The sequence below is a fragment of the Pleurodeles waltl genome, chromosome 4_2, assembly GCF_031143425.1.
Source record: "Pleurodeles waltl isolate 20211129_DDA chromosome 4_2, aPleWal1.hap1.20221129, whole genome shotgun sequence".
In the NCBI taxonomy this organism is placed as follows: Eukaryota; Metazoa; Chordata; class Amphibia; order Caudata; family Salamandridae; genus Pleurodeles; species Pleurodeles waltl.
The window spans coordinates 869,078,972-869,091,988 of NC_090443.1; the positions used below are offsets into that span (position 1 = coordinate 869,078,972).

Consider the following 13,017-nt stretch of genomic DNA (forward strand, 5'->3'; position numbering starts at 1 on the left):
CGAGAGCGCCGTTCTCCTGCGACCCCCGTCCCATATCAGCTCTCTAAGCAGAGCGTTCAACTCTCGGAACCACGCAGAGGGGACCTGTAGTGGTAAGTTAGCAAAGTAGTAGAGGAGGCGTGGAAGCATGATCATTTTTGAGAGCGCCACTCTGGCCATTATTGTTAGTTTCAATGATCTCCAGAACCCCACCGAGGAGCGCAGGGATCTGAGTGTCCTGCCAAGATTGCCGTCCCTGAGGTCGTTCAATTCGTGAAATATTTGTATGCCCAGGTATTTAAAAGTCCGCGGGCCCAGTTTACATCCGCTGGGCACGCATCAGGGCGCGCGCAGCCTGACAGCACGGGGAACACAAATGTTTTCCTCCGGTTAAGGCGGAGTCCGGATAAGCCCCCGAAATCTTCCAGGATCCCCAGTGCCCATGTGAGTCCTCTTGTCCCGTCCCTCAGGTAGAGAAGTATGTCATCAGCATACAGAGAAACAATATGCTCAGTCGGACCCCAAGTGATACCCTTGCCCGTGCCTTCATACCGCAGCTGCGATGCCAGGGGCTCAATTGCTAGGGCAAACAGTAGTGGGGAGAAGGGGCAGCCCTGCCTGGTTCCCCGGTATACTGGGTATGCACTGGAAATCGTCCTACCGGTCTTAACTCTTGCTAGTGGGGATGAGTACAACAAGTCCACCCACCTCACCCACTCCTCCCCCAGCCCCATTTTAAGCATCACAGTCCGTAGATAGTCCCACCTAATAGACTCGAAGGCCTTCTCGAAGTCCACTGCGAGCAAGACCCCCGTTGGTGGCTTCATGCCCTCGGGCATGTGCAAAACCGTAAAAGCCCGTCTCAGGTTCAGGGAAGTACTGCGGCCGGGGACAAAGCCCTTCTGATCAGCGTGCACTAACTTGGTCATAAGGGGGAGCAGCCGATCAGCCATAATCTTACTAAGAATCTTGAAATCGCTGTTTAGCATTGATAAAGGCCTAAAGCCCTTTACCGAAGCCTCTCTGATTTTCGTCTTGGGGAGCGGCACCACCGAAGCCTCACGCAACGTGCGAGGTAGCTCTCCATGCTGCAGTGCCTCCGCATACATCTCTGTCAGTTGGGGAGCCAGTAGGGACTTGTATTTTTTGTAAAAATCCATGGGGAGGCCGTCTGTTCCAGGGGTCTTCCCAGGTGCTAACTGCGCAATGGCCTCGTTTACTTCCTCCACCGACACTGGTCGCCCCAGGCCATCTCTCTCCTCTGCACTCAGTGTTGGCAGTGGAGTTTGCTGTAAGTATCTATCTAAGGTCTCCGTCCGCAATTCACTGGGTTTCCCGTACAAATGCGTATAATATTCCCTGAATGCGTCATTTATGGGGCCCGGTCTGAGCCTGCGAGTTCCCTCCCCATCTAACACACATGTGATAGGCTCACCCTGCCCCCCTGGGCGGACCAGCCATGCCAGCAGTCTCCCCGATCTGCCCTCCTCCGCCTGTAGGGATGCTAAGTATTTTTGCATATTGTGGCACCTGAGCTGTTCTTCAATCCGGGAGTGTTCCCTGCGGGCTCGGTTATATTCTTCATTCTCCGGAGCTGCCTTCCCCTGTCCCAACTCCCCCACATGCATATCCTTCTCCAGGGCATTCAGTTCCTTTTCAAGTGTGCGCTTCACCCCCACCGATTGCCCCAAGCAGAAGCCCCTCTTCACCACCTTGAGTGCCTCCCACTCCGAGGCCCTAGAAGGGGTTGACCCAGTGTTCGTCTCAATATATTCTGCTAGATGACAGTGTAGGGCCTCCCTATACGCCTGGTCTTCAAGTGCTGAAGGGGACAGTCTCCATGACGGTATGGGGGGTCTATCCTCCGAAACCCTCATCGTTATTAGCAAGGGATTATGGTCAGACAGGGTGCGGGCTAAATATTCTGAGCGTGTCATATTGTTTATCAGGCCTGCAGTGCAGACTACTCTGTCAATTCTAGTATGCACCCGGTGGAGACCCGAGTAATAAGAGTAATCTCTAGCAGTTGGATGATGCACTCGCCAGACATCCGTCAACCCCCACGTGTCCAACCATTCGTCTAACCTTTTGGCTGTTTTAATTGTCGCTGCCCCCTGTAGGGGCGGGGTAGACCTGTCCATATTTGTGTCTAGCACTGCGTTGAAATCCCCTCCCACTAATAGTTCTCCGGTGCATTGACGTGTGAGGTGTCTCGACAGGCCCGTCGTGAAGGGTGCCTGGTCTTGATTGGGGGCGTAGATGCAACTCAAGACTATCGGTCTACCGTGTAGCCTCCCCTCTAATATCAAGAATCTTCCCTCCCGGTCTATGTTGGACGAGATCATTGTGAAAGGGACCCCCGCTCTGATCCCTACTAATACACCTCTTGCGTAGGCTGAGTATTCCGATGCAAACACCTGCCCCCTCCACCTGCGTCTTAGCTTCTCTCCCTCCCCAGGTGCCAAGTGAGTCTCCTGCAGTAAATCCACCTGTACACCCCTTCTCTTTAAATAGGAGAGTATTTTGTGCCTTTTAGCTGGTGTGCCCATCCCCCTAACATTCCAGGTCAAGAGATTGTAATCTGCCATTTCCTAATAATAGTCTGGTGACAATGTCCCCCGGCTCTCCCAGGCCTCGGAGATGTTTTTCCGCATGTTTATGTCCTTGCCGTGATCTAGTTCCGCCACCCACTTTGCCATTTCAACATGTAACTGTGTATCCCAACTCCCGATCCCCAGGGCGCCTCTTAACCTGTAGGTTGACCAGCAAACTGTGCAACAGTGCAACTTGTTCAACCACTTATCAGCAGTGCTCGCCATTCTGTTAGATAGGCGAGGTTCTGGTCCGGGGGGTGGCCAAGTCCGGAGGGGCCGCTAGTTCCCATGACATGCCTTATCTCCGGTGCCTTCTGCAGGTCCAGACTAGCCAAGTTCGTCAGCCGTTTGTGGGGTCACCTTCGGGGCCCGGGCCGAAAGTTCCAGGTCTCCCACCGAGGACACCAGTGTGTCGTCCGATTCCTCCCCAGAACCTTCCTGGGGGGACGCCTCACCACTCATGTGTGCCGCTGCTTCCAGTGCTTCCTTCCTGCCTTTCTCCTTCTGAGTTTGCGTGGGCGCCAGTCGTTGCCGGTCTCTGGACTTCCGTCCCTTCAGAGCTCGGCGAACCCTGCCCCCAGTCGGGCCCTCTCCTGCGGACCCCCCGCCTGGGAGCTATGCGACTCCAGCCATTCCCACGCCTCCTCAGGAGATTGGAGGAACGTCGTCTTCCCTTCCAGCATCACTCTTAACCTGGCTGGGTAGAGTAGCGAGTACTGGATTCCTTCTTCTCTAAGGGCTCTCTTGACTGTCAGAAACGAGGCTCGTTTGTTTTGTACCTCCAGGTTAAAGTCCGGGAATAGTGTCACCTCCCCGTTTGCAACTTTAAATGGGCCTGATTCTCTGGCCCTCTGCAAGAGAGTGTCCCTGTCTCTGTAGTGTAACAGTTTAGCTATCACGGCCCGGGGGGGCCTGCCCGGAGCAAGGGGTCTCGCCGGTACCCGGTGTGCCCGCTCCAGTGTATAGAAAGGAGTCAATCGCCCAGGCGCCACTGTCGTGCTGAACCACTTCTCCAGAAATTCAACAACGTTCGTCCCCTCGGCCCCCTCCGGAAGGCCCACCACGCGCACATTGTTCCTTCTGTTCCTCCCCTCCACGTCTTCAGCTCTCTTTTCGAGGCGCATCACTCTATCAACAAGGGAAGTCACTTCGGCATCCAGGTCTTTCTGTTTTGGCGCAATGTCCGCTAGTGCGGTTTCTGTCTCTTTGACTCCAGTTTGTGGTGATCCGCTCTCAGTAGGCTCACCTCTACCGCGACTTGGTTGATCTCCCGCTGCAACGTTGTTTTTGTGTCCTCAATCGCCCCAAGTATTTTATCTAGAGTGTCCTGGACTTTGACCTGCATGTGGTCCTGTGGGCTCGGCTCATCGCCCTCGGCCGGAGCCGCAGTGTCCATAATTCTGTTCTTGTGGTGACTCTTGGGGGTCATCGGACCGGTGAAGGGCCGCACCCCAGGGGCCCGGATAGTAGCCCCAGCGGTATCTATAACTCTTCTCCGGGTCTTCACACCCCACTCTCCATATGCCGCACCTTTGTACCCGGTTAGTACTCACCTGGGTGCCTGCACCCCGTCGGGACCCGTTGTTTTCGGGCTGCGGCGCTGGGGGGTCCGCGCTGACACTTTCAGTTTAGCGACTAATCTCTTCAGTTCCGGGCCCAGTAGTGCGTCGTAGGCTCGCGTCTATCACCCTTCCTCCTGTCTCCAATGTTGCCACCCTCCTGCGCTCCTTGTTGCGCCAAAGTCACTTCTGTGCACCCTCAGTCACTCCTCTGGGACTATTCCCCTCTTGTGTGCTGTCCTCCGTCCTGCTCGCTTAGGGGTCTTTGGCGCTCCAGGGCACCCGGGGGAGTCCACAGTTCCGTCTGCTGGGTATTCCACCCATCGCTCCCCCCCAGGACACAATCCGCCACTCACCAACTCCACCGATTTATCCTTTTGCTTCGCTGGCTTGATCTTGCCCGTTGGATCCTCCTGCACCTGTCTCCGGGCCAGCTCACGGGGGTCCCGGCTCGGCGCGGGCCGCTCCACTCCAGCACCCACCTCAAACAGACCACCTGTCCCACCACAGTCTCATCAGTGTCCACAGGGGCTCACCAGGGACCGCTGTCCGCTTCTCTCGCCGCTTCTTCTGTGTTTGTCAGGGGCCAGAGCTCCTTCTCCAGTCCGGCGGACCTGTAGCATGCCCCCGAGTCGCACCGCCTCCTCCGCGTCTCATTGTTCCGTCTTCTTCGCGGTCTCGCGCCGGCCTCGACCCCCTCTGGGGCCACGCCCTCGCCCAGGAGTAGCGCCGCTCCGCCGCCCGACGGGGCGAGTCTTCAACCGGGCCCCCGGACCCCAACCGGCATCTCCGCCGCAACGGAGGGACTCGACCAGCGTCCCCCGCCGTCCGCGGGCCGACCGCTCCAGCGCCGCCTCAGTCCACAGCCCAGCACGAGGCCGCAGCCCCTATTGCGGGCCGGCCCCTGTATTTTCAGGGGGCCGCCCGTATCCAGGAGCGCCGCCTCGCCTCACCCCGACTGGGTACGTTCTCACCTGGGCTCCCGGGCCCCAACCGGTTCCTCTGTAGCCGCGGGGAGACTCGTCCAGAGTCCCCCGCTGTTTTGGGCCGTCCGCCCACACGCCGCGCTGGATCACGGCCCAGCGCGAGGTCGCGGCCTTGGCCGCGCTGCCAGGCCTCCGGCCCTCAAGCTCGCCGAAGGGCCGTTTCCGCCACCCGGCACTTTCCAGGGTCGCCATGGGGGCCCAAGCACGCCTGGTCGCTTCCGTCGGCTCAACCCCTCCGCACGGACCTCGATCGGCCCGGAGAGGGTGCGCTTTTGCACGTTTTCTCGCCGGCCCCTCCGGAGCGAGAAATTCAGGCGTGCGCCATCTCCGGGTCCTTGGCCATGCCCTCCCTTGTTTATAGGATACTTAACTGTAGAAACATATATTGTTTATGAAAAGGTATCTCGCACTAGAATCTAAACATTAAGGGTTGAGGGAGACTCATGGCAAGGTGTGTACTTTAGGTCTCTAAGCTTTTGTCAGTTGCGATATGAGTCTGCACATTGTGTGGTAACACCTACCATTTCTAAAGAGTACTGAAGAAGACAGTACTGCAGATGTTATGTTTATACATCAAAGATCATTCTAGTTAGATATAGTTTAAGAAAGAAGTCAACATACTTGAAGAAAGAAGTGAATTCTGAATATAAACTGTTGTAAAGACCAGTATAGGAGGAGTTACAGAGACAAATATGAAATAGGCAAATGGGGTTCTAAACTTACAAGACAAATCTAAAACTGCAAGTTCTTGAAGTCCCCGCTTCAAAACTCGAACTGGTGCTGTCAATTTCCGAATGCCGGCATCAGAAAGGCCATTATCCTTCAAGTAGAGTTGAATGAGACTAAAAATAAAAACAGAAAGACAATATGTAGCACCAAATTACAGTACCAAAATATAGTGTTTAATTGTTTTTCATATAGGCCATAGTAGTGGGGAAATGATGATATAAGCATGGCTGCATATGCGCCTGTGCTCAAACATGTTCTAGCCATGCTCTCTGTACTGGTTAATTTACTAATACACACAAATTCGAAAATCATTGTCTACATGGAACCTATTTGAATAATATTCTGCTAACTAAAACACATATTTGACTGCTAAATACAAGATTAACAATTTATTTTTGTATTTGTTCCTTTCTGACGTGTTGTCTTTCAGCTGCATTTGTGCTCATTAGGACCACTTGGTCAGGTGGCAGCTCTTGGGCAAAGATGTAGAATGTATTGGCAGATCACACAGGCAGGGATGAAGCTAGCCTGGCTGTCAGAGAGCATTAAACTTGCGCTCCAAATGCCAAGGGAGCGGTGCATGTCTTTGCTTCTCAACGCATCCTCCACTAACCCCACACAGTAGGTCAATAGTGAAAACAGTAAAAGGATAATGGGATAAGAGAGAAAACAGACACTGGATATTATCCTTTTACTTATCACTCTGCTACGCTCTGATATCTGTAGATCTAAAAGCAAATGGATATCTTTAGCAAACCGTTGTGTAAAGCATGGCACCTAACCTAACAGCAGAAATGATATACCGCAAGGGTATACCTGAGTAACCCACTCTGTGTTCTTTAAGTAAGCAGATTGATTCAGTAATCTTGAATGTTAATCTATCCTCCTTCTCTACTGATAATTTAACTACCTACAGCTGTGAGAACTTGGGCTCATTTGAGATGATAACGTTAGTTCCTATCTGTTCTGTGACTGCATCTGCAAGGTAATTAATCTTCAATACGCTGAAGTTCCTAATACCTGCAAAATTTTATTTCATTGCTGATTTCTGCCCTGAAGTAAAAGTTGTACAATGGTTCTCCAATAAAACCAATTGCAAGGTTCAGTCTGCACCACTATTATAGCAGGATTGTCTAGCAAGGATACCTTGAACACGTGGAAAGTCATACCGAAAAGATTCAAGATGGCAGTCACATCTCCAAACAACACGAGAACGCAAGGATTTCTAGGAATTGTGTGTTTTTTTGTTGGACAATGCATCCTCCACAAGTGCAAAGCTTTTTTGCCAGGCAGCAACTACACTCCACGACCAGCAACAGCCTTTCCTTTATCAAAACGATCTGAGGCAAACCAGCTTAGAGTATTATATCCCCACAGCTGCAAAGTCCCAACCAGTGAGCCAACTGTTCTGATACTGTACAAGAAAAAATGTTTTCTTGTCAGTGTGGCATCATGGTTGTGGATGGATTCTGTGTGGTCAGCACTCCCAAGTTACAGAATTAATATTGCTGGAAATAAATACACAGTTCATTGAGTTGTACTTTGAGAGGAAGAAAATATAATTTAGCTAAGTTGTAAACGCATTTTTATTTCATGTATTAATAGGCTTTGTGAGGGGTAAACTATTTTATGAAGTTTGTAACCGCAGAACTACCCTGGTCTAGTTTCTGGTGGGTTGTGAAAGAGCAATAAAGATTTGTATTTAGCTTGTCACATTTGCTGTGCTTTAATGACAGGGGTAAAATATTAGGCTATGTCTTTTGACAAATTACTGCTTGTTCTTCTACCATTTGTAAAGAAAACTGAGACAATCTTGCCAGGGTACAGGGAATATGAAATGTAAGGCTGCAGGGTGTAATATGTGTAGCACACAACATCATTTAAATACTTGCAAATGAACTGAATACATATTTCACAATATATCAGCAGCTAGAAAAGCAAAAATGAAGCACTTTAAAAAATGTTTTAAGTGTGACGAAACAAAGCTTGCAATAGGACCAAAACAGAGCAAGACACTTTTACTTGGCGATGCGCCAATGATAAATATTCACTGAAACAAGATTTGCACACATTGTCATTTGTGTATTATATAGTTTGATCACTAAAACCATAAGTCTGTGCAAATTTTGCAGTCATTTCAATTGAAAATGTACTGTCTGTGAATGGTAGTGTGTTACAGCATGATACTTTAGTAATATATTTGCAACAGTGTGCTCCAAAATGCACCATCAGCTACATGCTACACCCTCACCACTCTCCTGCTGAATACATTTATTACACTTTGTGTGATGCTAGGATGTTTCACAATTCCTGTGACTTCAGCGGTGTAACATTGATGTCAGCACTCACTTTTAAATTTGTTCAAGCACCACTGGTGCAAGGGTGCAGAACTATATTCCTATGTCCCTTAAAACAAACCCATGCAAGTATTCCCAAGCAAGGCTCCAGGTAACCTACCAGTATTTTTGGGCATTTCAACAAAGAATGTGCTCACTATACGTGATCATTCACAATCTTCCCATTTGTGTCTGACTTTCACACAGAATTTGAAAAATATATGGATGGGCCTAATGGCCAGAGCTGCCAACTTTGGACCTGGGGGAACCACATTCAAGTCACGTCAGTGGCCCTGGGCATATCACTTACTCTTATGTACTTTAAACAATGTAATCTGATTCTCACGTAAACACCATGTTTGCGCAGGAGCAACCTTCTCCAATGAGTAGCTCGTGAGCTTCTGGTAGTTCTACAGCAACATGCGAGTAGTTCTTCTGTGACAGTCCAGCCTACTAATTTAGAAACTTTTCTTTGGTTGAAATAATATATGTATACCAAAAGTGCGTATTTCATACAGAAATGTATGTATTTTCAGAACACATCATTTCCAAAATCTATTTAAATTTATTATCCGAATGATAAATCATGCAGCCTTGAGAGACTCATTACTTAAATTATTACCTTGATGCTGGGGGCATTTCACCTGTGACTTATGTATTGTACTGGAGATGCATTTCAAATTGACTAAGCCTTTTTTACATTACTGCTGGCAATCTTACACTGAGGTGGTCACAGCTGGTAACCTTGCATTGCTGATGTGTATAATACTACTATTATCAGTAGCTCTGGATAATTCTGATTGAACTTAAGTAGCTCTTGTTAATGTAAAGGTTGGAGACCCTTGTGGTTTTAGTGAACAGATGCCATGGGCCAGCACCCCACTCTGAAAAGTGTTCCAGCTCCAGTGCTGTTCGCCATCTGCCACTTTCATGGGCAGAACAGTTTCTTAGTCACAGTCGGCATACTGAAATCCATGGTCAAAGCTGTGACATTTACAAATTATTGCTGCTAGAGAGGGACGCAAAAAAAAGTAAATAGTATGTTATTCTTATAATTCACACGTAATTCACAGTATCTGAAAGCATGTCTACTATTACATTAAACAATTGAACCGCCTCTTGTCTGTTAACGCTAGGAAGATCGGGAATGTTTGTTGTTCTGAAAATTGGGTCATGGTTCTAAAACGTCTGGGAAGCACTTGACGTTCTACACGTCCAACGTGGTGTAATAGTGTATAGCACACAATAGATAGGGTATAAGGAACATGGTGGTCTTCTTAAGAAACAACTCATATTAAGGTTAGAAGGTAATGTGTACACCAGCAGATACAGTGCCTCCCATCAATACCCTGGCAAGGAACACAAAGAAACCTCAACGTCAAACACAGGAGGACGGTTACAGTACATTTATTCTTGAAAAGTGCAAGTTTCTATCAAAAGGATAGGCTCAGTCACCAAGCAGTAACTAGAGATAATGGAGTACCTCCATATTTTTCCCTCAAAACATAATATATACCAATTCTATGTTCCAACATACTCATACATCCCTCTATCTACCAACTTTAAAGGAAGCAAGTTCTAATCTTTTATATTATAGGAAACATTACAAACATGGTGAAGGAACCTGAGCCATTAATTAATAACAAACTAATTTTGGTGTCATGGGTTCTTCTCGATCTTGTGCTCTGCCTCTTGCTTTCACGTAAAGCTCTGACAGAGTCCTTTGTCTCTTTCTCAATATTCCAGTCACCAGAGACTATGTCACTAACCAACGCTGGCACAATTTTTGTTTCTGTTCCACACTTTCCCATTTTCCAAAATCACCACATCATCTTTCCCCTACTCTGGCTTAAACAATTTGCTCTCACCCTTCCTCATACAACAAATTACTTTAACTCTCACCAAATCACTTTCCCTCACTATTACCAACTTCACTCCATTCCTCTATATTTCTTTTGTACACATTTCCTGACATCACAGACCTCATCATTTTCTCTGTTTAAATATCAACCTCGTCGCCACTTGTGAGAATGCCAAATTGAGGAGGCAAGCTACAGTGAATTTATTCTTGAAAACTAGTCATCATCTAAAGAAGTTCCACAAGTTCAGCCACCAAGCAGAAACGGTTACCAATAAAATACATCCAACCTTCCCCTCAAAACATTCTAAAATCATGTATTCCATTTCTATGTTTCACCATTCTTTGAGTGTAATCCCAATATGCATTAAGTATATACCCTCCACAAAAGGAGACATAATCTGTGACTAAAACAATACTTAAAAGCTACAAAATGATATTTAAACAAATTTGCATTTGTCTGGGAAAATAGCTCCTTGACTTCAACAGAGAAGATAAACTGTGGTGTGGTTGTAGACAAGTGCTGACCATACCCTCTTTTTGGAATGCAGAAATGGATATGGCTAGATGTGGATCCTGCAGTTCCTTGTGCCATGGGACTTTAGTTGCACCTCGCGGACAGTGCCCTACAAGGCCAAAACATGTCAAGATTGCTTGTGCTCCTGCACAGTAGGGTGCTGGACCAGCTGTTTTAGTGGACTGTTCCTTTTCTGATGGACAATTATGTAAATGTGGAGGTACCAGTCTGTAATGTTCTAGTGAGGAATAAATGATGGGCCAGACTATTTACAACTGGCTCTAGTTAATGTAAGCATTTAATCATTATTATGTTTTGTTATCTTTAATGCCCTTCAAATGTGACATGGATTCCAAGAGAGTACTAGGTCTTAATTTTGAAATAAAACACCTGGCACGAAATGTGAACTAAAAAATAAAATAAAAAAATAAAAATCGAAAATAAAAGTTAGGAAAACATACAGTCAGAAAGCAGTGGTCTGAAAAAAAAATTACGACTATGGTTAGTTTTAGGTAAAGGCAAATAATCTGGGACCATTTTAAACTTTTAACATGGACTTCCCGTAACAATAAGATTCAAGCTTCACCTCACCGTTGTGACCCAACAAAGCAAAAACTATTGGCTTGATAGCAATCATGTAAAGAGGGGGCGTGGTCTAGTTGTTTGGGCTGCAGTGCCCTTTTGAAGCCAAACCAAAAGGCCTGTCCTCATCTATAGTGTACAGTGAGCAGAAAAAATATGAGTTGCCCAGAATAAATATTAGTGGCTAAGAACTAATCAAGCATTCTATTGGTCATTTTTTTGTTTTTTTGCTTTTGTCAGCTCCACTCACCAGACAAATCAATTTAACCCAGTGAATTCTTTGAAGTCCTCGGACTCTTTCTACGGCAGTATGGCCTAATATTTTCTAACTCATGTTATTCTGCAACAACTAAACAAAAAAGATGAATGTTAAAGTTACTTCTTTTCTTTTTTTAAACTGTTTTATTTAGGCAGAAAAGAAACCAACAAAGTATGTTTATACATGTGAAAAAGCATAAATTACTTATTTTCAGCAATGATATTCCTGATGAATATTTTATTTATCTGCTGTTCTTTACCCAATCAATAGTCTTGAGATAGCAGATCCTGAACACTTTCCTCCCAGTAATAGCTTCCCAGAGCCACAAGTGTGGCTATATGGCTCAAGCAAGGGATGTTCTGCTGAAGGAGAATTCAAGGAGTCACCTGGCACTAGAATTGATGTGTTTTCCATGTGGTATGCTTGAAGGAACAGATCAGCCTTGGCCACAATACACCACATGAACACCTTGCATAAGTTGGGCTCTTATGAATCAAGGCACTAACACTCCAAGAGAAGTCAAAAGTCCAGGATAGGTATCAGACCTCCATCCCTCCTGGTGGGCATGAAGTAAACGGAATCAAATACCATGGCCCTTGCCTCTATTGGCACCATCTATATGGCCCTTTGATTCACCAGGGTTCCAGAATCAAGGCGTGAGCGAGGGAGCACATCATGGTTGTCTGGAGAACAACAAAGAAAGAGCAGATTTAAAAGTTTGCTTGACTAAATAGCAATCCATCTTGGGTGTCTCCCAACTGGTGGGGAGAAAACTGGAGGCAGAGAGAGTTTAAGGTAGGAGAGCCAGCTGAAGATAGCAGGGACTGGAGCTGGTGGCTGACGGCACTCATGTCTTCTTTTAGATCCACCACTATCTAAAAGGAAGGGATACATTTTTGTGGCATCATATCCGAAAGGTTCCTCCATATGGGCCCTAGAGTGGTACTTGTCATCAAAGTGAGCCAGAACTTTTCCTTTTGCCACTCCAATAATATTTTGCCAATTTTAAGGGTTTTGGAGGCAGCACCAAAATCAGCTCTGAGAGTGCGATTGTTGCCAGCATTGAAGGCGATGACAAATCAAAGAGATTGATGCCAGAAATGCTGCTAGGGCCCATGGAGATGCAGAGTCTGGAGTTATCTGGGTCTGAGCCGCCGCAAAAAGACAACAGGGAGGAGCCTGGCATTAGAGACCAGCAGGACATGTACATCCATAGCGTTTCATACAAATACTTGTTACTAACATGGGTATTTTTTTTTTTTTTACAGAGAATATATAAATTCTTTTTTCAAATGTTTTCCAACATAATACATTAAAATTGCATGACATTCAAAATGCAGCGAGTACATATTTGTCAACAATGCATCATTAAATTAAAAATCATAAAGTGGAACTGTAAGTGCAAGAAAAATCATCACTAGTCAATGAGCTATGTGTTTTGAATGACAATGAAGTTGCATGTGTAGTTTATGTTCCAATATTAAATTGAATGGTGACAGGTCCCCCAGTATAGAGGCATTGACACGTTTCAATTCAAATCAAATGGATGAAGGGGCTCCTAAGGATAGGGGTCTAGTTTGTAAAGTAAAGGACAATTACTTTTATTGCACAGGAAGTG

At 46.8% G+C, this 13,017-nt stretch overlaps 1 protein-coding gene across 1 annotated transcript in view; it reads right to left on the reverse strand.

The window, feature by feature from the left end:
- Positions 1–13,017, reverse strand: part of LRRC42 (leucine rich repeat containing 42) — a 152,877-nt gene that overhangs the window by 90,388 nt on the left and 49,472 nt on the right. The window contains exon 4 of the mRNA XM_069232640.1: positions 5,842–5,960. Within this exon, the coding sequence (XP_069088741.1) occupies positions 5,842–5,960 (119 nt within the window). The remainder of the gene's footprint in view (positions 1–5,841; positions 5,961–13,017) is intronic.